This window comes from Nematolebias whitei, chromosome 14 (genome assembly GCF_014905685.2).
Source record: "Nematolebias whitei isolate Nwh7 chromosome 14, NemWhi1, whole genome shotgun sequence".
NCBI lineage: Eukaryota > Metazoa > Chordata > Actinopteri > Cyprinodontiformes > Rivulidae > Nematolebias > Nematolebias whitei.
This window is the reverse complement of record NC_056511.1, coordinates 41,335,944-41,363,101: the sequence shown is the minus strand read 5'-3', so window position 1 is coordinate 41,363,101 and position 27,158 is coordinate 41,335,944. Positions and strand designations below refer to the sequence as shown.

The 27,158-nt window shown below is 44.6% G+C and overlaps 3 protein-coding genes across 3 annotated transcripts in view; 1 reads left to right on the top strand and 2 right to left on the bottom strand.

Moving 5' to 3' along the window:
• The window catches only part of zzef1 (zinc finger, ZZ-type with EF hand domain 1), a 52,734-nt gene extending 38,808 nt beyond the window's left edge, over positions 1 to 13,926 (bottom strand). The window contains exons 1-11 of the mRNA XM_037688127.1: positions 13,368 to 13,926; positions 12,745 to 12,889; positions 12,415 to 12,609; positions 12,118 to 12,301; positions 11,820 to 12,019; positions 9,222 to 9,432; positions 8,935 to 9,051; positions 6,552 to 6,730; positions 447 to 545; positions 266 to 357; positions 27 to 172 (exon numbers count right to left, since the gene is read on the bottom strand). Coding sequence (XP_037544055.1) covers positions 27 to 172; positions 266 to 357; positions 447 to 545; positions 6,552 to 6,730; positions 8,935 to 9,051; positions 9,222 to 9,432; positions 11,820 to 12,019; positions 12,118 to 12,301; positions 12,415 to 12,609; positions 12,745 to 12,889; positions 13,368 to 13,784 — 1,985 coding nt within the window. The 5' untranslated portion in view covers positions 13,785 to 13,926. The remainder of the gene's footprint in view (positions 1 to 26; positions 173 to 265; positions 358 to 446; positions 546 to 6,551; positions 6,731 to 8,934; positions 9,052 to 9,221; positions 9,433 to 11,819; positions 12,020 to 12,117; positions 12,302 to 12,414; positions 12,610 to 12,744; positions 12,890 to 13,367) is intronic.
• Positions 13,927 to 14,381: 455 nt separating this feature from the next.
• On the top strand, positions 14,382 to 17,946 carry LOC119420205 (neuferricin). Its single transcript, XM_037687590.1, has 4 exons — positions 14,382 to 14,740; positions 14,864 to 15,004; positions 17,449 to 17,635; positions 17,701 to 17,946. Exons 1-4 carry the CDS (start codon positions 14,506 to 14,508, stop codon positions 17,873 to 17,875), a joined length of 738 nt encoding a protein of 245 aa, XP_037543518.1. The 5' UTR covers positions 14,382 to 14,505; the 3' UTR covers positions 17,876 to 17,946.
• A 1,517-nt stretch (positions 17,947 to 19,463) lies between these two features.
• The window catches only part of ankfy1 (ankyrin repeat and FYVE domain containing 1), a 36,112-nt gene continuing 28,417 nt past the window's right edge, over positions 19,464 to 27,158 (bottom strand). Inside the window, exons 24-25 of the mRNA XM_037687589.1 lie at positions 25,733 to 25,823; positions 19,464 to 19,962 (exon numbers count right to left, since the gene is read on the bottom strand). Coding sequence (XP_037543517.1) covers positions 19,830 to 19,962; positions 25,733 to 25,823 — 224 coding nt within the window. The 3' untranslated portion in view covers positions 19,464 to 19,829. The remainder of the gene's footprint in view (positions 19,963 to 25,732; positions 25,824 to 27,158) is intronic.

The following is a 27,158-nucleotide window of genomic DNA, read 5'->3' as shown; positions in this document are numbered from 1 at the left end:
GAAATAAACTATAAAAGAATCCTTACCTGTCTTGTACAAACTCTTTGTAGTCCTTGTAGGTCCAGGCGTCGTACTTTTTGAACCTTTTGAAATGTTTTTCTGCATCAAAAGCTTCTTCCTCCATGTAAGCAAACACCAAGCCACATTTTACTCCAATGGCTCCTTTTCGCACCTTGTCACATAAAGCAAAAAAAAAGTCTCATTAACAAATACCAGAGTTATCGAATAAATCAGATAAATTTGGATCCGATTTGTGGCGTCTCACTTTGATCTTCATCTGAGTGATCTGGAAATTGCTCTGATCTTCTGTCGACAGGATGACACTGGCTTTCTTCCTCCCGCTTTCTGTAAGGAAACCTGGAAAAATACAAACATAAGGTAAGATGTACCAGCATGCCTTGCTGTGCAGACACTCACAGGTCGGCTGTGGTGAATCTGAGTCGTACCGTCTCCAGTGGAAGACTCTGTGAGCATGTTCTCCGGTCCTGATTTCTCCTCTTTACTCTTTACATCACAGGCCTGCAGGTGAAGCTGAAGGGGTTTTCCTGTAATGAGTTGGAGCTCTCACTTATCTGATAACAGAGGTCTGAAACCTTTTACATCAAAACAGCCATTTCTACCCTTCACTTAATAAACAAATCTGTCTAGAGCCGCAAAATCTGCTACAATGGTGATTATCAACTGGTGGCTCATGGGCCACTTCAAATGAAGAGGTTTTGTTTCCAGCCAGTGGAGCTGAGTTTATAAAACTAAAATTAAATAATGAATTTCAACACTGATTAATAAATTTACATTTTAGGGCTTAAGAAAAGACCACATTCATGTAATCAAGGTGAAAAAAAAAAAAACATATTTCATACAAATTTTACACCAGATTTTTTAAACCTTGAACTTTGCAGGTTTACGAGTCTTGCTTTTAATTTTATAAAAATAAAAATAAATATGTATCCCACTTTAAAGTAATAAAGCATACATTTAAAGAATGTCTAAATATTAAGCTATTTTGTTGGATATGTAAATGTGACTTATTAAAATTTTAATTTAAAAACTAAATTTTAATTTACGTTAACTTTAATTAGATCAATCCATCCATCCATCCATCCATCAGAATCAACCTGTACGGTCACTGCACAGAAGCACAACAAAATTACATTTCAGTACAGCCGTTCAAAGAAAACAAACATGGGTAGACGGGGATGCCTGAGGCTGCAGCCTTGTGGGAAGCGCTGCCCTTTTCATTTAGATAAGGAAAAGGAAAGACAGGAGGAAAGAGGAGGTATAAAAAAAATTTATATCTCACACCGTGTCCTTAATGGGACACAGTGTGAGGTTGTAAAAAAACCTCAGCACAAGAAAAAGCAACATACCGGTGACAAAGACATATGAATGTGGAGTGGGTGAGGTTGGGGATCACAGCACAGGCCACCGAAGTGAGCGACACAGCCACCGGAACTTTCATATCTACCTAGGTTATTGCATGGGGGGAGGGGGGCAGCGAAGGCGGTGAATTTGAGGGAAGTAGTCCATGAACAATGTCCAAATATCACCCCCACAGTCTTTTAGCACCTTCCCAGGGATGTGGTCTGGGCCAGCTGCTTTGTGATGATTAATCCTCCTGAAAGTACTCCTTACTTCAGCTAAGGTCACGCTGAGAAACTCCTCTTCCGGTGGTGAGGTGAGTCTGGTGCTGGGTGGTCTGATGGGTTCTTCAAAGCGTGCATAGAACTTGTTGAGGGCACCAGGTAGTGACGGGTCTCTAAGGCATCGCTCACTTCTGCCTTTATAATCTGTTATACACTTACTGCCCCTCCACATGCTCTGTGGGTCTTGTGAGGTGAATTGACCCTGGATCCTCTGTGCATATGTAGCCATGGCCCTCTTAATACCAGCAACCAGCTCTTCCCTTGTCCTTATCAGCTCCTGTGAGTTTCCAGACCTGATGGCCATGTTCCTGGCTTCCAGCAGGATAATGGCAACTCCAATGGCAACTCCAAACAGCCAAATTTGTGGTCACATATGCTGAGTCGAGCTTACAACGTCTCCCAGATCTATTCCTTCACGCCAGCTAGATTCAGGAGATGCAAGTAGCCTGCAATTCTCAGCAAGAATCACATTCAGCTTACGGCTCAGCTCACACAGCATTTGAATCTGAGTGTTGACAGCATGGCACATTTCTTCACACAGGCCGGGCAGCTTAACAATGGCCAGGACAACTGCCAATGTTTTCCGAATTTGTCGATATGCCAGGTAACCACCAACTCCAAAAAGCAGAAATCCTGTTATCATAAATCCAATTATGTACACATCTTCAGCGTCCTCAACTAACAATATGGACAGACACATAATCTTCCACTGTCCCCAGGAATCCGTCATGTATCGAGCTGCAAGTGTCCCGTCAGGGCAGAAGGGCTCTCCTTCACCCCGTCTTCTCGTTGAGAAAATTTGATCAATTTCGTTGAGAGACCAGCTGACCAGATCCATAAGTTTCAATTTCAATTTGGACGATATGTAACGAGAGGCTCCAAAAGGTTCACAGGGCAAAGAGCAAAAGCAGGAGAAGGAGGAAAAAGCGTCCGCCTTTGCCAAGAGCGACAAGGACAAAAAAAAATCCATCCATCCACCCACCCACTCATCAATTATTCACCATATTTCTTCTAGGCAGCTTGTCCTAAAAGTATTCCAAATAATTTCTAGTGGATTTGAGAGAAAGATCCAACTGTAAGGCCAGAAATTGGATAAATAAAATAGCTAAAGCTAAGCAACATTATTTTCTCCTTGTTTTAATAATTTCCTTTAAACATTTGCAGAAAAACTGCTAAAACTTGCCATTACTGTTTACTGTGGGTATAAAAACCAATGAGTTTACATTTTGCATTACGTATGTTTGGTCAAAGCTTCAAGGAGCCACAGACTAAGGACCAAAGAGCCGCATGTGGCCTCAGAGCTGCAGATTAACTGTCAGTCAGACCGAGCAGTTATAGACAAGGCTGGTTAACTCATGATGTTCTGTATTGTACAATAAAACCTTTCCCTCTTTGAGAGCTTCATATATAAAGGGAGCGAAATGTCAAATGTACCAATGATGAAATGACCGAGGAAATGTGCACAGCCCCATAGCAACTTCACAGCTGATGTACGCAGGTTTCTACAGTTATTCATCAGGTGGAGAAACTAAGAGGGTATGACGTGAAAGCAATTATTGTACACACTACAGAAAAAAGGTTTGTACAGACTAGAGGTGCACTAAACGTGCAAAGTTACGCAGAAAATACCTTTAAAGTGCATGCGACATCAAATTTTCATTATAAAGATGAATGTATTATTGAAAAGATAACATTAAAAATAGAGTGCAAAAAACAAAAATGACACCGCTGAGATGAATGGCTGTTGAGATATTCTTGTGTGCAGTAACAGGAAGTGATGACAAAGGGGAATGCTTGCATGTGAACAGAGCATTACTACATCACTATCAGAGAGGCGAAGAAGAGTTAGGGTTCAAAAATACTGTTTCAATAAACAAAGACCATGGAGTTCCCCTTTGATGTCACTTCCTGTTTCAGTTTAGCTGTGCCAAGGTCAAAGGAAAATATGCCAGTTATCTGACAAAATCAGAATCAGAATCAACTTTATTGTCATTGTACAGTTAATTACAGCGAAACTTTGTTCCGTACAGCTGTCTGAAGGATAAACGGAAGTGTACCGGGGCAGCAGCTCCCAATGAGCGCTCCCCTTACCACTTCGACAAGAAAAGAAGAAGAAAACATGAGGAGACCAGGTATTAAAGAAGATCACTCACACCATGTTCTTGACACAGGGCACAGTGTAAAGTAGCAAAAAATCTACCTCAGCAAGCAACATAGACATAATGCATTTTGCAGGGAGGTGGGGGCGACAAAATGGTGAGATTGTCCATGAACACGTCCAGATAGTTTCCATAGCCCTGATAAAGATGCTACAGTGTCTCTCAGCTGGTCTGATAAGGGTCCACAGATGTTCTCTCGAAGATCAGAGCTTCTTGTTTCCATAACAAGGAGAAACTGAAGGCCAGAGCCAGATATAGATATCAACTACATTGTTTTGGGTCTGGCCAAGCTCTTTAATTTCTGCATCTGCCTTTTACAGTCTTGTTGGTACATCTCATGGCGACTCCAAACAGCAGAATTGTGATTACCTACGCTAAAGTCAGGTTTACAACTTCTTCAAGATCTATTCCTTCCAACCGTCCGTAAACACAGCCACAAAGTTCCACAGTCCTGCCTGCTCAGATAGTTTGCACGGTCACAGATAGTTCGCGCACAGTCTGAGTGTTGCCAAGCCCCGCACACACATTCCAGAAAGCTTAAACAGTTGCTGACATTTCCGAATTTTTCGACAATCCAGATTTCCACCAACTCTAAACAGCATAATCTAGTCATCATAAATCCAATTATGTTTCCAAGGTAGGAGGGCTCCCCTTCATTCTGTCTTCTTGTGAGAAAATTTGATCAATTGTTTTGAGAGACCAGCTGAACAAATCCATAGTTTACAATTTGGAAGGTATGCAAAACGCAGATCGGAAAAAGGTTCACAAAACAAAGAACAGTAAAAGCAGGAGGGGAGGCAGGAGAGGGAAAGAGAGCGTCCATCTTCATTGAGAGCAAGAGAGGAAAAAATGGGTAAAATCCTGTGTATTGTGCCAAAATTCCTAAATATTAAGATGTTTTCATCCACTCTTTGTATTTGTAGGATATGCATGTCACAGGCACTTTAACACCTCCATGTGTAAATGTGACCATCTATCCCTCCGTTCTCAACCCCCTCCTCCAGAGGCTCCTCTCCTGCTCCTCGTAAGGAGCGTGCGAGCGGACTGGTGCGCCGCGCGTGCTGTGGCTGGAACATCCACTCCACAGACTGGGTCCACTGGGCTAAGAGCAACGTCTCCTCTCGTTGTATCTTTAATAAATAAACCAAAATAAAAATGCACGATGACTTTGGACTTTTAGGGGCGGAGATTTGAGTTGCCGGATCCAAGCAAACAGTTGCCGGAACAGAGCCTGCCAAAATAAGGGAGTTTCCGGATCTTGTTCCGGCAGGATCCGGATCAAATGAACCCCTGCTTCAAGCACATTAGAAGCTACTGCAAATGATGCAGAAGGTGAGTATTTACAAACAATGGATTTTCTGGCCCATGATGAGTGGCTCACCACCTGCTTTCATTTACCCTTTATTTATACAGGTAGTCTCGTTGAGCCACGAGAACTCAGTTTCAAGAGAGACCTGTTTAGGGAGCAGATGGGGGTTAAGGGCCTTGCTCATGGGCCCAGGGTGGGGCGAATGGGGGTGGGGGCAGGTGTGGGTGCTTCACCTACCCCACCCACATTTTTGATGTGGGCTTGAACCGGCGATCTTCCGATCACAGGCCCACCTTCTCTAACCTCTGCGCCACCACTCCCCCTTTAGTGCTCAGAGATGGGGCCAGTGGACATGGCAAAGAGCAAAACAGCCCTGACTTTACATTGTGGTTCCTAGCAACAGGAACTTTTCAGTGGGGGCTAACAGACCCATTGACACAGAACCAGTTGACCCTGAGCAGAGTCAAGTCAGCTGTATCCATAAGTCAACATTAAAGCCCAATTTGCACAACCAGTTTTCCTAATGCAATAGGTGCCATCAGCTGCACACACATTGCTGTACAAGCATCATCACAGGACGAGTACATTTATGTTAAGAGGAAGCACCTTCGTTTGATCAGTGTACAAATTATGTGCGACATGCAACATACCCAACAACGTGGCGAGGTGACCCGAGTCAGCACCTGGTTCAATCATTCGAATGGACAGCTGGTTGGGAACAAACTACACGCTGATGGGGGCTTCTTTGTGAGTAAACTTATTTGTTCTAATATCAACCCCCTTATGTGCATTGTTGTGGGTAAAAAAAAAACTCTCGTCTTCTTCACATTATTACTAGTCAGTAGTTTAAGTGAGGAACTTCCTGTTTTTTTGTTGGTTAAACTAGCTTAATTTACCGGTAATTCATCCTAACCCTCTGTGTTCACAGTAATGAAGTCAATAAACACATCATTCCTAACCTCTGATGAGCCTCAGCCTCTTCCCCTTACACAATCCTGCATAAATTTGCATCAGTATTTTGTGTGTAATCCACGTAAGTGGCGTCTACATCACAAACTAGAGTCTGATTTTGCACATAAACTATAACTACTTGTCGAGTTCGATACGATCTGCTTCCACCTGACAGATGTAGACATGATTTGTGATTGTACAGGATGGGGAATCACACACGAAAGGCATATTTGTATCTATTTGCATATTTAAATGGGGGCGTGTCTGGTGTTGCTGCATGTGCGCTCATTTCCATGATCGTGATGCACAAAGTAAATGTGCTTGTATTTAAGCGTAGGCACCATTTCATGCACCAGGGTTTGTTTGTGCTTGTGCAGTTCTCTCAATTTAAGATTTGTTCCAGCAAGAAATCCATACAAGCTTTTTTCTACAAGGCCCCAGATCTTTAGTTTCAAATGCGAATGAGTGAAGGAGAAGGGCTCTACCTACCGTTACGATAGAGAAGTCGCAGCCTAACGGCAGCCATGGAGACGATGAGGGAGGAGGCCCTATACTTTGTCTGTAAATGATCACTAATGCAGGATAGGGCCTGGAGAATTTTGGACACGCTGCCTCTGGCCAGGGCGAAGGCTAGGAGGGTCATTTCTGCATCAGGACTCACACAGCAGCTGAACAAAAGTAAAACAAACATAATGATACAAAGCTACTGATTATATTACATGAAAGAGCGGGCAAAGTAATCATCATCAAATCTGGACTTATCCGTTCTATAAGATAGGCTAACTTTTCTAACATAATATAAAGCTAAGGCTATCATGCAGACTGAAAGCAGCTTAGTAAAATGTGTGCACTGTTTGTACCAACTAGGGCTGAACAATTAATTGCAGTTGCAATAATACCGCAATACGATAAAATGAGATTTTCCAATCGCAAAGGCTGCGATTTGACTGATCACGTGATCTGGTTACGTCACTTGCGAGGAGCAAAGCAGAGCAGGGAGTGGGAGAAGTCAACTCTGCGTTTGAACCAGTTGCACAATGGCGTCAGGCTCGACAGAAGCCGACACATCTGAAAGTTTGGTACCAAAGAGTTGTTTGGAATTATTTTGGCTATGAAAAAAGACGCTGCACAACGACGTGTTGTGCAGGACGTGCCTTGCTGCTGTCGCTGCCTCTCGAGGTAACACCACAAATCTTTATCAACACTTAAAAAACACCACAAAGCCATTTATGATAGTTGCATGGCTAGAACGCCAACGACCAGCGCTTCAACTTCAAGTAAGTAAAGTAGCAGCCGACAGGGATCACTGACCGAACTGTTCCAAGGCGTTACTCCGTATGAACATAATTTGAAAAGGCATGTGGAAATAACTCGAGCAGTAACGGAGTTCATAGCGAAAGACATGATGCACATTAATATAGTGACCAAGTCTGGGTTTACAGCTTTGGTAAACCAGTGGATAAGCGGTACAGAACGCCCTCCTGCACACATTTTAGCCAAGTTGCTAAACTGGAGCTACACAGAAAAATGCAGAAAGAGTTGCAGCGGAGCTGAAAACTGTTTTTGCAACTGAAACCGATTGATTTATTGCTTGTGTTAATTGAAAAACACATGAGAAGAAGACGCTGAAAAATAATTGCACATTAAATCGCAATTGCAATATTGAGGTAAAAAATATATATCGCAATTAGAAAAATTTCCCAAAATCGTTCAGCCCTAGCATCAACCGTAAAGTTGTATAATCTTTCAAGGACAATTTAAAAAAAACTCATGGCTTTTAATTTTTATGCCACATTTTTAACAGTGAACAGTATATATGTATTCAAACTATATTTCAGACATTTTGATAGGCTGTGTAAAAAGTTGACGAACAGTTAACGCATTACCTGTAGTAGATTGTTTTTGAACGACCTCCATTTTAAATAAAGTTTTCATCTGACAGAACTGACAAAGTAACTTTTTTTCAAACACAGCTATCATGTTTCAAAGATTGGGCTTGATTCAAGATGGCAGCAGTACGCTCTCCAAACTGGTCTGCTCAGATCACCATAGCTGTTTTATGTTCATCAATATGGTCCAAGCAAACCAACATCTAAACTGGATTTCAACGCAATTGATTTAATATTACACGATTGTTTTTTACATTTGATAACGCTGAGGCGGCGCTACAGCTAGCTGCTGTGAATACGTGCAAATAATCGACTTTTTTAATGCAAATAACTGTAATGTGAACTTGATGACGATGTAAAGCTCTATAAAACAAAGATCTCACGAATACTTAAGAAGTTTTGAAGATCGGAGCCGCTAAAATAAAACGATAATCCCTTTGGTCTTGTTCATCTTCAGACGAGCCGTCAACTCATCGTGCCGTCCGTTGTAAACTCCTTTTCTCCACATTAGGTCGTTCAAAATGTTACCTACAACTGGTAAACATTAATCGTTCCTAACATGAGTGGAATACTAAGAAATAAGTATTTGGGTTTATGTGAAGGCTCTGAAGTCTTAAATATTTACAGAGTCTATTTTAGTTCTGTCTTGATGATTATTATGCTGCTTTTTTTTTATTTATTTGGCAGCGATAAGCGTTGGCTTCAGCCTACTCCTTATTCAGTTATTTTTATTTATACTGTTAATGTAAATGCTATTTTTACCCAATTGTAATAAAAACCAATTAATTTAACATTTAGGCAGAACTGCCTTTCAAAATTAATGATCGTTATTGCAACACAACTTCAGTCATCGGAAGAAAAATGTGCAGAAAAACCACACGACTTGGAAAATGGTGTTTTAACAGCGCTCAGTCTTTACTTTCAGTTCACTCTGTCCGCTATTTATGTGCCGATGTTAGAATATAACAGTGATGCCAGCTTACTCTGCTATCCTGAGAAGAAATCCGTCCACCTCCTCCAGGATGCTCACAGAGAAAAACTTTGGGAACTCGGTGGATGATGGAGTTAGAGACAGCGGAGGCATATGCTGTAAGGCTTTCCTAGGAGGAAAACAGCACAAACAAACCTCAAACTCAATAAATAAATAAAGTTTGACCTCAGAGGGATAACTCCTGAAACTTCTTGAATGGCAACTTCATAACCATAAAGGCAACAACAAATACAGCTGCACTTGCTGCCCATTCCAATATGAAAAATCCCAACGTCTTACTGCGTGCTCTCAAGGACCTTCTGAGCCAGAGCAGGGTTCGTCTCCATGGACGTGGTGACCAAAGAGGTGAGCAGAGACAGGTACCAGATGGCCGACGCATCCGAAACAGACACCTCTTTACTCTTGGTGATCTGATAGCCCAGCGTCTTCAGACCATGAATCCGTGTGTCGCAGCCGTCGCTCAGGCAGCGCTTAATGTTTATTTGAACATCTGGGATTTGTTGAGGAGATAACGTGGTTAGCTCAGTGATGGAATACACCAAGGACAGACCATAAAATAGAAGTTAATTTTCTAAGACATACACAAATCAAACCCCGTCTAATAATAACCCATTATAAGCCTGACGCAACCTTCAGAAACATTGTAAACACAAACTAATAAGAAAATATACCGAAAAACACGAGAACAAGGGTAATAAACTCGTCGAAGCAGATGGCCGCTTGTCCTGAGCCTGGTTCTTCCTCATCAGGGAGTTTTTCCTTTCCACTGTCGCCTTCATGCTCGCTCAAGATGAGAGTTCTGTGATGGAGTTGAACTCAAAGCTGCTCCTCAGATAAATAACGTTAAGTTATTAGTTTTATATGTGAACATTTCTGTTCAGTGCCCTGAGACGACTTCTGTTGTGACTTGGTGCTTTAGAAATAAACTGAATTAATAATTGACACCAAAAGAAAATGTTCCACTCCAAAATGCTGATGTTTTGTTTCCTTCAAGGTGGCAAAACAAAACAAAAAAACCTTCAGTCATTCTGATTTTTATCAGGTTTTAAAAAGAAAAGATTTTAGACATGTCTGGAAAATGCTGTATATGTGTTAAACTCACGGCCCGGGGGCCAAATGTGGCCCTCGTTGACATCTCATCTGGCCCTCAAGATGATATGTGAAATGTAAAATATTTCCATCTCTTGAATCTTCCAAGAAGAAACTGTCCAGATGACATTTAAATTTTTGGGTTTGTTTTTTCCCCAGAAGACTTCTTCAGTCTGAGGTGCTGTATTCAGCTCAGTCTCTTAAATAGCACCTTCTCAGGGTGGATCAACCAGTTTGCTGCTGACAACCAAAACCAGCTGATCACATGCTCAAGAAGGACCATCAGCCTAACAATTGATAGTTAGTGCTATGATGGTCACTTGCTATTCACAGGGGGTTGAGTGATACTAGCAATAACAGCATTGTAAGAGGGGGACAGTTGAACACGTAGGCCTCCACCCCTGTTTAATGATGGACGAGTACTTTTCACAAAGATGGCCTCCTTTACTCCTCTCTCAAACCATCGTTCCTCTCTGTCCAGGATGTGAACATCTTCATCCCTGAAAGAGTGACCTCTGGCCTGGAGATGAGTGTAGACCGCAGAGTCCTGGCCTGATGATGTTGATCTTCTGTGCTGGGCCATCCTTTTGGAACCCAGACCAGTGGTCATTCCATATGTTGAGGGGGTATCAGAGAAACTGAGACGTTTATTTTCTAAACATAACGTCCCAGTGGCTTTTAAACCCCAAAATACATTACGGCAAAGACTGGTTCATCCCAAAGATCCAGTCCCCCGGCACAAACAGAGTAATGTTGTGTATGCTGTTCAGTGTCAGGAGGGTGATCAGTCTTACATCAGGGAAACTAAACAGCCACTGGCCAAAAGGATGGACCAGCACAGAAGATCAACACCGTCAGGCCAGGACTCTGAGGTCTACACTCATCTCCAGGCCAGCGGTCACTCCAGTTCTGATGTCCCTTCACTGGCTTCCTGTCCAGTTTCGAATTCATTTTAAAGTTCTACTGTTTGTTTTTAAGTCTTTGAACGGTCTTAGTCCCTCTTATTTGTCTGAACTGCTTCACTCTTACATACCATCACGTGCTCTTAGATCCTCTGACCAGATGCTTTTAGCAGTCCTGAAAACCTTTTATAAATCCAGAGGAGACGGAGCCTTTTCAGCTCTGGCTCCTAAATTGTGGAATGAGCTGCCGCTGGAGGTCGGGCAGGCCCCGTCACCTTCTGTTTTTAAAACCCGTTTTAAAACACCTTTTTTTCATTGGACTTTAACCTAGAGTGAGTCAGCATCTGTGTCTTAATGTTGTACTCTTTTACTTATGATGTTCTGATTATTTTTCTTTATGTATATTTAGATGTTTTTATTGTTTTACTGTTTTTTGTTTGTTTTTAATGTTGTACAGCACTTCGGACGACTGCTTGTTGTATTTTAAGTGCTTTAGAGATAAATTGGTATGGTAATGTTGTTGTTGCTGAGTTTGGCTCAGTCGTTTACTTGTTCACCTGTCGTAGTTTAACTGCTCTGTTGTGTATTTGTTGTACAATTTGCTGCCTAGCAGTTCTTTATTGGAAAAAGGGGCTCATTTTTAAATCTCAATGAGACTTTTACATGGATAAATATGGAAAACAGTTTTTAACAAGTTGGACTGAAGCTCTGCAGGTTTTAGTTAGATGTAAAAATGTACTGAAACACCTTGAATGAACTCAAGGTTTATCTCTACAGGGAATCAACGCCATGGTTTGTTTCAGACTGATGACAAAGAAAACTTCTCCAAGTGCACCAGTGGAAGGAAGGACCCATTCAATATATAGAGAATGGCGGAACGACTCACATGGGTGGGTGATGTTGGCGTTCTCCAACAGCACTACATAGCCCGTGACATTGCTGGGGATGCGAATGTCTCTGATCTCTTGCAGCGAGCGTCGGCTTTTCCCCACAGACACCGAGACCAGCTGAGGCATGTAGCTGTGGTCATTGGCCGCCACAGCGACGGCCAGACGTCTCAAAACAACATCGGGCTTCATCTTTAGTCTGAGAAAAGAAGAAAGATGGAAAACCATAATAAAAAATGTGGCTCAATGATTTACGGACGGCATGGACTTGCTCGTCAGCTGCGCGGTCCTTATGACCTTATCCAGTGTGAGCGTGCGCTGCCGTCCGACTGCCAGAAAGATGCTGTTTCCCCATTTGTCATCTTGTAGACGTCGGCAACATTGGAGGAAGCCTCTATTGTGCTGTAGCACTGGGTAACCACCTTCACCCGGTCTACATCCGGATCACGGTCCAGCTCTGCTCTGTAGTGGATATCTAAATCTGAAAGAGACCGACTCGGATGAGCGTTGCCAAGTTGTGCATCAGTAAACAAGACGCATTCCTAAACATCCGTTTGGCAAAAAACGTTAAAACGTTATGTTTCAGGTTCTCACCATTCTCCTTCTGCAAAAGGAATTCCAAGAAGTCCTGGACCACGCTGGACCTCATGGTGCAGATACTGCTGTAGCCCTCTAAAATGGGGAAAGGAATGGCACTGCTGGGGATACGATTTCTGTGCAAGAATTTAAGAATCTTAGAGGCATGTGCTCCTAAACGGTCTTTGCTTCTGGAGAATATGTCAACAAAACCTGTAGGGGGGGAGGGGGGGGAGGAGAAAAAAAAAAGCAATTCAAGTAAATAAAACAAGGTTACAGCCGAGTCATGAGCACATATCCATATAATCTTGGGCTGATAAGTGCAGATAGACAAATCTCCAATCCTACCTGGTGTTAGAGAGCAGGCCTGCAGCTGTCTTATCACATGACTCAGCTCTCCCTGAAGATTAGCTCCATTGGAGCTCTTAAGAGCAATCATCATGCTCTCTATGTCCACCACGCCATCCCCCTCTGCATCAAACTGTCCAAAGGCCTGAGACAGGGTACACAGACAGACTCTTAGATCATGAAATAATCAATCTGCCCAGTACCGTCTAGTCATGTCGCCTGTCCACTACATAATATAAACACGTGAGTTACTGTAGCTGTGTAACTTTTTAGCATGAGAAAGGTAGACAGTTCCTGTGCACTAAATGCTCTTTTTAAAAAGGTGCAGAAAGACTCCACATTTACACAAACTGCAGCCATCGTTCACACCTGTCCTTCACCAGGAAACAAAGCAACGAGGAGGCCACAGCTGAACAGCAGGTTGCATTATGACAGCTCACTGGCCTTGCTCAACTCTACAGATAACACGGCTCCATTCATTTATAACCCTCAGCCGTGTAATCTGCTGATCAGTCATTAGAACTGGGTGTGACGCAGCTAACAGGTACACTTTCACAGAAAACGCTGAAATGACTTCTGAATGACAGCAGGGTTGCCAGGTGGGCTTCTCCCTGCGTGTGTACCTCTTCACACTCATCCCTGGAGGCGTCTCTGCTCTCCAACATCTCGCAGAACTGCTCCACGTTGACGGTCCCCTCTCCTCGGTTCACCCGGTCCTCCAGCCACCGCATCAGGGCGCCCTCGTTCCCGGACAGCACCGACTCTCGAATGGCTGCCCCGGAGAGGCTAATACGAGCTGCCGCTTCTCTTAGTTTCACTTGCTCCAAGAGGACACCGGGTCCGGGTGGTCCACCGGTGGGTGCGGGCAGGTTATTCGATCCCCTTCCGCTTCTGCCAGAACCGCCGGTGCCTCCGCCGCCCACGACACAGCCGCCAGCGGCCGCAGAGGCCGGGTAGTCTTCCGCGAAGCCGGGGCTCTCCGTTTCTATGTCGTCCTCGTCGCCGCTTCCGCCACCACAGCCGCTCTCCGAGTTCCCCATGATTGTTTCACACACCTGGGGCTCCCCCTGAAGATCCCTGCGGCCCTGCTGGTGTCCGTCCTGGTCTGAACACAGACCTCTAACGTCCACCGACAGCCACAATTCTTCTGCCGTGCTGCTCTACTGCCGCATTCACGCACCGTACGTCAGACTGCGCCGAAACGTTTGACTGCGCATGCGCAGTGGCTGGTGGTGAGCATTCAAACTGGTTTCCGGGATCCAAACCATTCGACTCTGACAGTGTCGTTCACCCCGTCAATAAAAACGTCCTCCTTTTTGGAAAGCGTACTTCAAGAAAGTATTTTTATGACTACTAATACAGATTAAGTACAAGTCAAAATGTCACACAAATTTGCTTTGTTGTTACATTTTAGTTACATAATACATACCGGTAATTGCAAAACAACTACAAACCAAGTGGCATTTTATCACTTTTGTCTTGCACCAGTTGTTTAGTAAAAATAAGTCACTTGAAATGTACTTCCTTTGGTTTACACAAGGGAACATTTTAGCACGACACTAGCTTACGTGTTGTTCTAATGAAACGTTCAGAGAAGCTGACTCGTCGTTCGTCAAACGAGTCAGTACATTGAGTCGGCTCGGTCGCGACCGACTGTTGAAGTTCGTCTTCCCGGAAGCACCTGCTTCGTCATTGTTTATTCAGCTTAAAGAAATGTTTATGAATGGCACTAGGTGACGTATCATTCGAGCTGTGCACAACATGCTAAGCTACGCGTTGGCGGCGTGTTTATCCGCGTTATTAGCGGTGCTGTTCGTTCCTCGAGACTGGTTTGAACCGGGAGCGGGGCCGCGCCTCCTGAGCAGAGGTGAGCTGGCCCAGTACGACGGAGAGCAGGGCAGCAGGGGCCTTTACCTGGCCGTACTGGGACGGGTGTTTGACGTGAGCAAGGGGCGCAAACATTATGGCCCCACTGGTGCTTATCACTTTATGGCAGGTGATCCATTTCTCGTGAAGTACATAACCAGCCAGAATCATGTAAAACCATTGATTCCACTTCCATCATGATCTGCAGTGATGTAATCATGTTACTGAACAATGGATGTGTTGATGTTTCCAGGCAGGGATGCATCTCTGGCTTTCATCACTGGGGACTTCTCGGATCAGGGTCTCACAGACGATGTCTCCAGTCTGTCCCCTCTGCAGGCGGTTGCACTTTTTGACTGGCTGGCCTTCTATCAGAGACAGTACATAAGTGTTGGTGGGTAATTATAGCTCTGCGTTGACCCTACAGTATATTTTGACACGCCATTTGTAATGCAATCCTTCAGTACAACACAGGCTGTTTGTTGTTGGTATAAATCTCCAATCACTTGCAAACAGTGTTGTACAAATACTTTGTTACTGTACTCAAGTAGAATTTTGTCATATCTTTTCTTCGTTGTTTACATTTCTAGCGACTTTCACTTTTACTCCACTACATTTCCTCAATAAAATGTGTACTTTTACTCCGATACATTTCCCTTAAAGTTACTCGTTCCTACAATATGAAATTAGAAGAAATCTGATTGGGCAATGCCTGTTTGTTCTCCCAGTCCGTGCCTTCACGCTGCCCCGTCTACTCACAAACCCAGTTGTCGGGCCACTAGTCTTCCCATTAAAGAACACAGAGACAGATATCCAGTTTAGGGGGATTTGTTTGCCGTGTTTCTTCTGCAGTAAATTGCAAACAAGCTTGGACAACAAGGCTCCATCCATGTTGGGAGAGAAAAAAACAACTGAGCTCTGCACTTTACACAGAGCGGTGCGTTCACTAGCGTCATAACAGCCACGGTGCGTTCAAGACCATAGGAGCTATTAAATTTGGAAAGAAACAAGCCGTAACCAACCAGAACCTAGCTCAGTAAAGGAGCCAACTACACAATGTGGGCTTTCTAACAACTTTGTTAATAAAGGTTAATAAAGTTTGAATACTTCAAAAGAATCAGACTTTTTAAAGATTAATCCATTGTTCAATTCAAACTTTCCAATTTTTTTGTCATTGGATATTGCACCCAATAAACGTTGTTTTGGAAATTCTAACCATTCACTTTTACTTAATACTCTTAATTTAAGTACATTTATATGAGAAATTTACTTTTGATACTTATGTACATTAAATGTCAGATACTTTAGGACTTTTACTCAAGTAATAATTTTTAAAGGAGATTTTAATGTTTACCAAAGTAATTTTATGGTAAGATACTTGTACTTTCACTGATGTATCACTTCGAGGTACTTTACGCAACACTGCTTGCACGTAAGTTCATTAACAAAACCATTTTCAGCCACTTGACAGCACCACACGTCTCCAAGCTTTCCTTAACAACTTGAACATAGTTTGATTAAAACAAAGAGCTTCTAATGACAATGAGTTGCAGAAAGTAATCACTAGATTTACAATTACCGTAGATTGTCTTTAATTTGTTCATCAAAATATTTTCTCTACCCAAATTATTCTTTGACTTTTATTCATTTGCGCACACAGAAATTAGGAAATGTTCTGTATGAACTTCACGTTTTGTTTGTTTCCAAGTCGTGAAATCCCAACATTCCAAAATAAATGGGGACAATTCAACTTCCGTTACTTCGTAATATAGTATTCATTTAAAAATATATATATTTAATACATTTTTACTGAGACCACAGCATCAGAGTCAGAGAGATTTGTCATTCGCATCTCATGTGGTACATGTGGTGGAACAAGATTATGTACACAGGGTCCCAATTACATCCAACAATAAAATGTAAAATAATAATAAGATCTAAGATACGAACTAAGAAAAACATCAGCTAAATATACACTAAGCACTCATAACATAAAACATTACGTCGAACAGCAGCACGAACGTGAGTCTGTGTGAGCAGAAGAGTATGAATGAACACATGAAACCGATCAGCAGCAACATGAAACAGATCAGCAGCAACATGAAACAGATCAGCAGCAACATGTGATTTTTCCCAGTAATTATTTTGGTTAAAGATTCATGAGTCTAACAGCCTCAGGGTAGAAGCTGTTCCTCAGTCTAGTGGTTCTACACTTAATGCTCCTCAACCTCCTTCCTGAGGGGAGCGGGGCAAAAAGTGTGCGCTGGGTGAGCGTGGTCCTTCATGATGCAGGTGTTTAAACACATATTTTATAAACATGTTTATAATACTTCAGCGTCGTTTGAATTTCCTGAAACATCCTTTCAGCCATGTCTTTGTAATGTCTGAACACAACTGTGAGGATGTTCCCAGAAAAACGTGTCTTCATATCTCGGCGTGGTTCTTCACATTACTGCTGCCATTACAGGAATGGAAACGAGATTTGTTGAAGATTAAAATCTGGAATACTGATTTGTCTTACTGCTACGAACATTGTGTGATGGTCCTTCTTAAATGGTCACATTTTTTCTGTTTAAACTGGGATTTGTAAATGTTGCACCATGCCACCTTCACTCCTTCGAACATCTTCTCTGTCCAGCAGCTTCAACGCTTAGAACTCCACATTTAGTTTGAACTGAGAAAGCTCCTCTAAAACATCTTTACATAAAACAATAAAAACATTATTTGGACCCGTTTATCTTCAGATTTGCCATGTTCTGGATGACTGAGCATCCATGCAAATGTTTTTTTTTTAAACCGCTTCTTTTCCTTAAATCACAACCTTGCATTGAATTTCAGGGCTGTTAATCGGTCGGTTCTATAATGAAACTGGGCAGCCCACAGACACCTTGCTGAACGTGGAGAGATTACTAGATGAAGGACGGCGCCTGAAAGCCCAGTCTGATGCCGAGAAGGTCCGATTCCCACCCTGCAACTCGGAGTGGAGCGCTGGCAGAGGGGGCAGAGTCTGGTGCTCCTCGAAGAGGTATGGACACAACCACACGACACTCTGGAGAAGCTTCAGCTGATCTGCTGAACTCTTTCTTGCAGCGGTGGCGTGACCAGAGACTGGACAGGTGTGCCACGGAGGCTCTTCTCTGCAGCTTCCAGCAGCGTTCAGTGCGTGTGCGTTAAAGACTCGGCTACAGCAGAGGAAGACCCCAACCTGCAGAAATACGACGGCTGCCCTGCACAGGCGGACTCGTGCATTGTGGGAGAACAGTAACCTTTGAACCAGTCCAGAACAAAATGGGACCAAACCATTGCTGAATTTTATTTTAAAAAAATATGAAAACCACAAGAACGCCAAATAGGCCTGTCGTAACACATTTTGCTGGGCGATTGTCTCAGAAATTATTGTGATAAACGATATTGTTTGAAATTTGACAATAATTAGTAATTATTGACAATAGTTAATTAGTAATAATTAGTAATTATTGACAAATTTAAGAATGTTTGTTTTGCATGTAGTACCTTTTTTCAGCCACCAGATGTCAGTATAAGACTGTTTGAACTGAAAGATGGATAGCGAGGGAGCGAGCAGCGTGTCCCGTTTCTCCGGTTCTCAAAATGGTGGACGTTCCAATGTGGTTTGAGCTCTTTAGCATAGCAGTTTTCATACAAAGCTTTTAATAAAAATAAAAAAAAAATCAGTAAACAAGTTCTCAGCTTCTTTATGCAGAGAAAAACAACTTTTTACACGAAGGCACGGGTTTCAACCGTTAATCCTGGAGCTTTGATTAAGCCGATAAATGAAAATGATGTCGATAATTTTCATTTATCATGCAATTAATGGATTTGTTTACTGTGACAGGCCTAACGCCAACTCAGTGAACCAGTTTGAGACGAGTGAAAATCAAGAAACAACGCATTTGTTTTTCCATGAGCTTTATGTAAAGTTGTCCTCCTGCTTTCTAAAATGCATCAGGGAGAGACAGCCTAGATATCTGAGCATACAGAAACAATACAGTGTGCATAAAAGATTAAATGTGCATAAAAGATCAACAGAGGCAAGATTTAGGTTTGTCACAACGACAAGCACAAACTGCATTTAAGTACAAAATGGTCGTAGTGGTCAAAAATATCACACGTATCTGTACAATTTAACAATACTTCAAGAGCTTCTGCCCTCTGCTTAGTCCATATTCTCACCACCCATCAGAAATGTCACGTGATCTCCATAAAGTGCACCTGTTAGGCTTAAAAATCAACACGCGTTAATGTGAGGGGTCACGATGAAGACATGAGGCAACGTTTCAGGGGGCTAACCACCGAAGAGGACCTCGTGAGAGGTCAAATAAATGGAATGTGGCGACAGGTTTTAGGACGTACAACCAAAACAAAGTTACAAAAGGACATACATAGGCAGAAGAGGCGTTCTGTAACTGAGGATTGTTGGATTTGTTCTGATAACCCGGGCTCTCGGGTCACATTTCATTGGAAGTTTTCACATTCACTACAAAGAAAGTCAAACTGATTTGATCTCGTTCCAACTGTGCCATATTTCTCTTGTACGATAAGTTGATATGTCTTAAGAGTTATTGAAATAAGTCTGTTTTTGTTCCTAGAAACCAGTTAGTTCCCTTTAAATTCATCATATCCAACCACAACCACACAGGAGTGAGCCACGTGGGAATAACAACAGATTGTACGTAACCGAGTCAAACAGCTGAACATTTTCCAGTTTTACTACGTTCCTGGTTGACAGCAGTTACAGGACGGACAGAAATGAAATGATTCGGTTTGCAGCTAAATTTGTTTACATTTTTTGGATGAATCCTGTGGATAATGAAAGAACTCAACACACAAAAAAATCCTTTTACAGGCGATTAGAGTTGGACTGAAATCTCATAACAGCTCCCTGCTCATGATAACAGGAGCTAATCTTCACAAACATCACTGATCTTCAGAAACAGACACCCCGTCCAGCGCCACCCAGTTGGAGAGTTGCTTACATCGGCAATAAGACTCCTCAATAGAAACAAACAAAAAGACAACGTTCCACTTTCTATCTTTAAATGTCTAGATTAATAGTTTTTCATAGACTGGAATAGTATAAAGATGATGATCCTTAGAGTAACTCCCGCTTCTCACGTCCCTTCTTCAGGTGTTCCTGTGTAGTTGTGCCAAGTTGGGCCTGGTCCGAGCAGAGCAGGGTAAAACAGATGTTGATCGTAGCATTAAGACACCCCGCCCAGAGTTAGTACATCAAAGCAGATTTCACAGACTCTCACAGGTTTGTTCAAATCGAACTTGATGATGGGCATCTCCTTTAGAGAGCACCTGTGGCACAGCAGGCGCCCACAATGACGGCTGTAGACGATAAAGAAGGGAATTAGAAGGCGATCGGAAAGTTAAGACAGACTGACAACATTACACAAACTGATTTACTACAAGGGTCATGGTTTTGTATTGTAAAAAAATCATATAACACATAGGGCAGCACGGTGGGGTAATTGGTAGAGCTGCTGCCTCTCAGCAAGCAGGTCCCCGGTTCAAATCCCAGTCCAGGGGCCTTTCTGGGTGGAGTTTGCATGTTCTCTCCGTGCATGCGTGGGTTTTCTCCGGGTACTCTGGTTTCCTCCCACAGACCAAAAACATGCATGTTAGGCTGATTGGTAACTCTAAATTGTCTCTAGGTGTGAGTGAGAGAGTGAATGGTTGTTTGTCTTGTTTGTCTCTGTGTGTCCCTGTGATGGACTGGAGACCTGTCCAGGATGTCCCCAGCCTCTCACACAGTGATGGCTGGATATGGGCACGAGTGACCCCCACAACCCAAAAAGGAAGTGGGTAAAACATAATGGATGGATGGATGTAACGCATATGCCTGTCCACAACTATTATACAGCAATCTATAACATGGTCCAGACAAGCAAAGACCTTGTATAACATTTGACCTTGATTTGCTACCTTGACCTTGACCTTAGAGCTGGAGTGCTGAAAAGTGTACACTTTGTCTAGTGATGATGTATGTGTATTGTATTTTGCTCTGTGTGTTACCTGTTGTTCTGTCTGTACAGCACTTTGGTTGGCCTTGTCGCTGTTTTAAGTGCTTTATAAATAAAGTGGTATGGTGTATTAAGTTCTATTTCATCCCTCCTGACCGCCAGAGGGTGGTGCTGAAAGCACTGAATTTTCCCTTCGCGCATGCGCTGTTCAAGTAATCATACCAACGGAGTCACAGGTGTGACACGGATGACCAGTCAGAGACTATATAGCCTGACGCCATCCGCAGCTCTGCTCCTTTTTTCTTCTCGCGCACGGTTCAATTCAGGGCTTCAGCCCTTTGGATTTTTGAACTTTTCACTGTCGTCGGAGGCCCGACTGCCCGTTGGCGGGAGTAGCGTGTTCACCCTCCTAGGGGCTGCAACAGTTTAACCTTGTTCAAAGTTATTTCTGATGTTAGTTGGGATCTACGGCGGTTTCCGCCCAACTCCCAACTTACAGCGTCTGACTACTATGTGTGTGATTCAACACCGGTAAGTAGTGTTTTTCACTTATATTTCGCCATTGGCTAGTGGTAGCGTTCGCTCCGCTCCGCTCCGCTCCCGTTTGTTGGAGGCCTCTAACCACGTGGTCAGTTGGACTGTGCTCCCAAGTTTGTTAATGACTACTAGGTGTGTGATTCAACATCGGTGAGTAGCGTTTTTTACTTATATTTCGCCATTGGTTAGCGGTAGCATTCACTCCGCTCCCATTTGCTGGAGACCTCCAACCACGTGGTCGGTTCGACTGTGCTCCGAAATTTAATTACGTAGCCAGCTGAGTTTCTGGCCTTGTTTTCTTTGGTGAAGGCTAGCATTTGCACACCCTCTCTCCAGTCATTTTCACCAACCTCGTACACAGTTGGACTGAGCTAGCGGTACTAGCCGCCCTACGCTCTGGCCGTGTTTTTCTTTGGTGAAAGCTAGCGTTAGCGCACCCTCTTCCAATCATTTTCACTAACCTCATACACGGTTGGACCGAGCTAGTGGTACTAGCCTCCCTACGTTCTGGCCTTGTTTTCTTAATTGGTGAAGGCAAGCGTTCACGCCCCCTCTCCCAATTGTCCTCTTTTACCAGCCGAGCTAGCGACATTAGCCTGTCTGAGTTTCTTTGCCTTGTTAATTGGTGACGGCAAGCGTACGCGTCCCCTCTACCAATTCTCGGCCTATCCTTTCATCCTTGTTTTCGCCCAGTATCCTAGACATATCTGGCGGTACCAGCCCCTTTGCTGAGTTGCAGTTTTTTTACTTGAGTAAACTGCCTTAAGTAATGAGCATGGACGGCTCTCACTGCTGCACAGATTGTGGGGCCGTGCTTCAGGCAGATGACGGTCATGACCTGTGTCCTGCCTGTCTTGGACATGACCATCTGGTGGAGGCCCTGTCAGAGAACCCCTGCATGAACTGTAGCTTTATGCCTCGTGCTGTGAAGGTGGCTCGGCTGGCCCCATTTCGCCCTGAGCTCGGCAGTGACCTCCCGCCTTCTGGGCAGGAGGCTCCACCTAGGCGCTCGAAGCGCCGGTCTGAGGCCACAGTCTCTGTGGCTCCTCCTAGGAAGAGGCGAGCCAAGTCAGGGAGTTGCATGGTGGCTGGCGGGACCCAAAAGCCTTTGCGCACCTCTCCACAGATTGCCGAATGTTGGCGGTTATGCATGAGCCAGCTGTAGCGGGCTTGGCTCGCATGCCTACGATCGAACCTGCTGTTGCCTTGCTCATTGTGTCACCAGAGGAGGCTCTGCGCAGTGATGTTCGGTGCCCACAAGCTCAGTGTCGCATCACTGATGAATTCCTCTGCAGAGCTTATTACGCCGGAACGCGTGCTGGCCGCCTCGGCAATTCTATGGCGTACCTCATGCTTGCCCTCTCCATGTCCCTTCAGGGGACTAGTGGTGCGACAGCAGCAATGTGCTTTAGCGATGCAGCGCTTCAGGCCTTTGCACTGATGACGAGAAAACTTGGGCGCATGATGGCCTTCTTGGTCCAGGATCGCCGACAGGTTTGGTTGGCGCAGTCAACATTGACCGAGCCATGTCTTAGAACCCTCCGTAATGTCCCGGTGGTGCCGGGGAGTTGTTCGGTTCGGCTGCCTTCGAAGCCCTAGAAAGGACCGTCCAGGCACAACAGACAAGGCAGCAGCTTTCGAGCCTTAGCAGGGCGATGCCCCCTCCACCTCCTTGGCAACCAAGGTGCCCGTCGGCTGACCCCAGCATTCGGCCGCTGCCTCAGGGTCATAATCGGGCGGGTGTTTTTTAACCTTGTGCGATTCAGCAGAGACCCAACAAGAGCTTTCGTGAGTCGGTCCATCAACCAGCTGGGCAGGCTCAGACAAGGGACTCTGGCCACTGCCACTGCCCCCCCCCCCCTCCATGGCCCCTAGGGGCCGTCGAGGGAGACGGTAATACCACCAGGCCGACCGTCGGATATTTTTCCCACCAGCAGCTCAGTTACTGGGCTGCTCACGCCGTGGACCAATGGGTGGTTGCCACTCTGACCCATGGTTACCGGCTACAGTTCCGACAGCGGCCTCACATCTCACTCTGGGTCAAGATGACTGTAATCGCAGACTTGGTGAAAGCACAAGCACTAGACTATGAACTTTCCGCTCTCCTGGCCAAGGGTGCAATCGAGGCAGTAGACCCTCTACAACAACCCAGAGTTTATTACTCGACTTACTTTCTTGTGCAAAAAAGGATGGGTGGGTTTCATCCCATTTTAGATCTGAGAGGACTCAACTAGTACTTAAGGGAGCTGCACTTTCACATGTTCACGACAGCAGAAGTCCTTCAAGCTGTCACGAGGGGAGAATGGTTCATGTCTATAGACCTGAAAGATGCATATTTTCATGTGCCTATTGTGGCAGAATATCGCCATTTTCTCAGGTTTGCCCATCGGGGTCACCAATATCAGTTCCGGGTACTCCCATTCGGGCTCCCTCTCTCCCCGAGGGTGTTCACTCAGTGCGTGAAGGCAGCCCTCTCTCCTCTGCAGGCCTACGGAGTGAAGGTTCTGCCATACTTAGATGAATGGCTTCTCTGCGCCCCATCTCAGGCCTGTGCCTTTTGTGACACGAACCGCCTGCTCGCTCATGTGACCCAGTTGGGCCTCAATGTCAACCTGGAAAAGAGTTGCCTGATCCCTTCCCAGATGATCACCTTTCTTAGGGTGGTTCTGGATTCACCCTCCACGAGAGCTCGCCCATCCGCTCAAAGGGTGGCCGGCATACTCCAGCTGGTCAGTCGGTTCAGGCTGGGCAGGCAGCTCCCCTACCTTGCCTTCTTGCAGCTACTCGGCAACCTGACGTCAGTCACTCGGGTGGTGCCCTTAGGCCTGTTGTCACTTCGCCCCATGCAGAGGTGGCTCATCAGCTTTTGCTTGGATGCCAGGCTGCACAGGCATCACAAGCTTGCAGTGACATGGTCATGTCTTCATGCCCCGACTCCATGGAGGGACAAAGATTATTTGTCCAGGGGTGTCCCCATGGGAGTGGTAGTGTGTCGCAGAGAACTGGTCATGATAGATGCCAGCTCCAAGGGATGGGGCACTGTGTGGCAACACAGAGGCCGCTTGGGTCAAAAGGACCGCTCTACGCATATAAATGTGCTGGAGCTGCATGCAGTGCATTTGGCACTCGGGTATTTTCTGCCCCACCTGGAAGGGAGGGCATGTTCTTGTTTGGTCAAACAACACCTCTGCTGTCTACCATATCAACCACCAAGGGGGCACCAGGTCAGGACAACTTCTGAGAGCGTCCAGAGAGCTCCTGGAATGGGCCTGTCCTCGCCTGTCCACCCTGTGGGTGGCACTTACCAGGGCGACACAATCAGGTTGCAGATTTTCTCTCCCGCAAGGGGTCTGCTCTGGGAGAGTAGTCCCTCCACAGCGACATAGTGCTGATGATTTGGGACCGTTTTGATCAGGCAGAGGTAGACCTTTTTGCGACAGAAGAGTCGACTCAGTGTCCCCTATGGTACTTCCTTACGGGGGTGTCAGGTGCGCTGGGCGAGGATGCATTGGCTCATCCTTGGCCAAAGGTCCTCCTATATGCCTTCCCACCCCTTTCTCTAATTTGGCCAACCCTTCAGAGAGTCCTCGAGGAGGGCCACAGGATGCTGCTGGTGTCTCCGTATTGGCCAGCACTACCATAGTTCCCACTGCTATGCAGTCTATGTCAGGGCATCCCATGGTGTCTTCTGACCAGGAGGGACTTGCTGTCTCAGTTTGGGGGACTGATATAGCACCCCAATCCTCAATGTCTTCGGTTGAGGCTGTGGCCACTGCAAGTCCAAGACAGCAGCTGACTGGAGTTTCGAGCCCCATCAGATGCACCATCCTGGGCTCCAGGGCACTCTCTACTCATCAGCAGTACAAAAATAGGTGGCGTCTGTTTTCCCAATGGTGTTCTGATCACAATGAGGATCCAGTCTCCTGTACAGTACCCACCATTCTGGAGTTTCTCCAATCTCTCCTTGGTAAGGGTCGCTCTCCTTCGACGCTTAAAGTTTATGTAGCAGCAATATCATCTAATCACGCAGGCATTGATGGCTGTATGGTGGGGAGCCATAATCTAGTCTCCCTTCTTCTGCGTGGTCCCCGTAGGTTGCACCCGCCGATGGCTCCACGGGCACCAGGTTGGGATCTGCCCTTGGTTCTCGAAGCTCTGTGCCACCCTCCGTTCGAGCCTCTGACGCTGGCGGACCTCAAGTGGCTTTCATGTAAGGTGGCTTTTTTGTTGGCTATTGCCTAAGCAAAGAGGGTCAGTGAGCTACATGCTCTCTCAGTCAGCCCCTCTAAAGTAGCAGGTCGATTTGTTAACAGCTGACTTTAGAATAAACATGAAAGAAGTCTTATTGTTCTGTCTAATCCATCTAACTGGAAATTAAATGTGTCCTACAGGCCACACACACTTGGATAAACTCCAAAACTGAATAGTATTGATTAGAATATATGAGTGCACTCCTCAAGATAAAATAAGTAATTTGTGTGAATATTCATGGTTACTGTAAACAATTAACACACATGAGCGTTCAGCACAAACACATGGACCGCTAATGTTTATCACACATACATCAAGTTCTTATGGAAAAAGTCACGTGTACTAACCAGTGATGCTTCCGAGTTGTAACACCAAACTTTGCAGCACATTCAAAGCAGTTGGACCCATCACACCAAGGGGGCTCTTTGGTCAGCATATCTGGAACAGTAATCAAACAAAGCAACGGTTATCAGAGGGTCAATCTACGTTAGGCCTGTCATGTCACAATAACAAATTTTGCTGGACGATTGTCTCAGAAATTATTGCAATAAACGATAATACTGTTTGAAATTTGACAATAATTAGTAATTATTGTCAAATTTAAGAAGAAATGTTTAATTTGTTTTGCATGTAGTACCTTTTTTCAACCACCACATGGCAGTATAAGACTGAACCGAAGTATGGATAGTGAGGGAGCAAGCAGAATGTCTCTAAGAAAAATGGGAGGGAGGCCCCTTGACGTGACATGGGCCGTCTCTCTTTGGTTCTCAAAATAGCGGACGCTCGGTGTGGTTTGAGCTCTTTAGCATTTTTCACACAAAGCTTTTAATATAAAAATCCGTAAACAAGTTTTCAGCTTCTTTTTGCAGAGAAAAACAACTTTTTACACGAAGGCACGAGTTTCAAATGTGAATTTTGGAGCTTCGACAAGACGGAGTTAAAACGTGTACACCAGTGTACAAAAAAAGCAACATTTCACCTAGACTTCCTTTAAAACATGTTTCTCACCAAGTTTGTGTAAATTCAGCTGTGGGTTTTAAAGACTTTTTAACTTTAATAAACTTTAATACAGAGAGTCAGGTCGGCACTATTTTTGTTCATAGAGAAATAAAAAAAATCACTACTGGACTTTTTTTTTTTAACTTGTGTTCAACACTACTCATCTAAATGATGTTTCTCATGAAGCTTGAGGACAATAAGATGTTGGGGTTTTAAAGACATTTCAACTTTAATGCACCTGAACACACAGCGTCTCTTACACCTGCAGCGTCTTACAGAGTCACAGTTACTGCTAAGCTAAGATGATACTGGGGAGTGGTGGCGCAGAGGTTAGAGAAGGTGGGCCTGTGATCGGAAGATTGCCGGTTCAAGCCCCGGTACAGACAACATAAAAAATGTGGGTGGGGTAGGTGAAGCACCCACACCTGCCCCCACCCTCATTCGCCCCACTCTGGGCCCATGAGCAAGGCCCTTAACCCCCATCTGCTCCCTAAACAGGTCTCTCTTGAAAATGAGTTCTCGTGGCTCTTAACCCCCATCTGCTCCCTAAACAGGTCTCTCTTGAAAATGAGTTCTCGTGGCTCATTGAGACTACCTGTATAAATAAAGAGTTAAAAATTAAAAATACAGACGTAGCGCTCTACTCAAGCATCCTCCTAACCATGCATATACGTTTATAATCAGCCCCCCCAGTCAACACTGCCCGCACTAAGCTCGCTAAACTGGCGAGCGAGCAACACAGAGGTACCTCTAGGGGTGGGCGATATGGCTCAA

Coding starts and splice junctions, on each gene's coding strand:
- LOC119420205 (XM_037687590.1), top strand. CDS start 14,506: ATGCTAAGCTACGCGTTGGCGGCGTGTTTATCCGCGTTATTAGCGGTG. Junction 15,005..17,448: donor GAGACAGTACATAAGTGTTG/GTGGGTAATTAT, acceptor ATTGAATTTCAG/GGCTGTTAATCGGTCGGTTC. Junction 17,636..17,700: donor GTCTGGTGCTCCTCGAAGAG/GTATGGACACAA, acceptor TCTTTCTTGCAG/CGGTGGCGTGACCAGAGACT.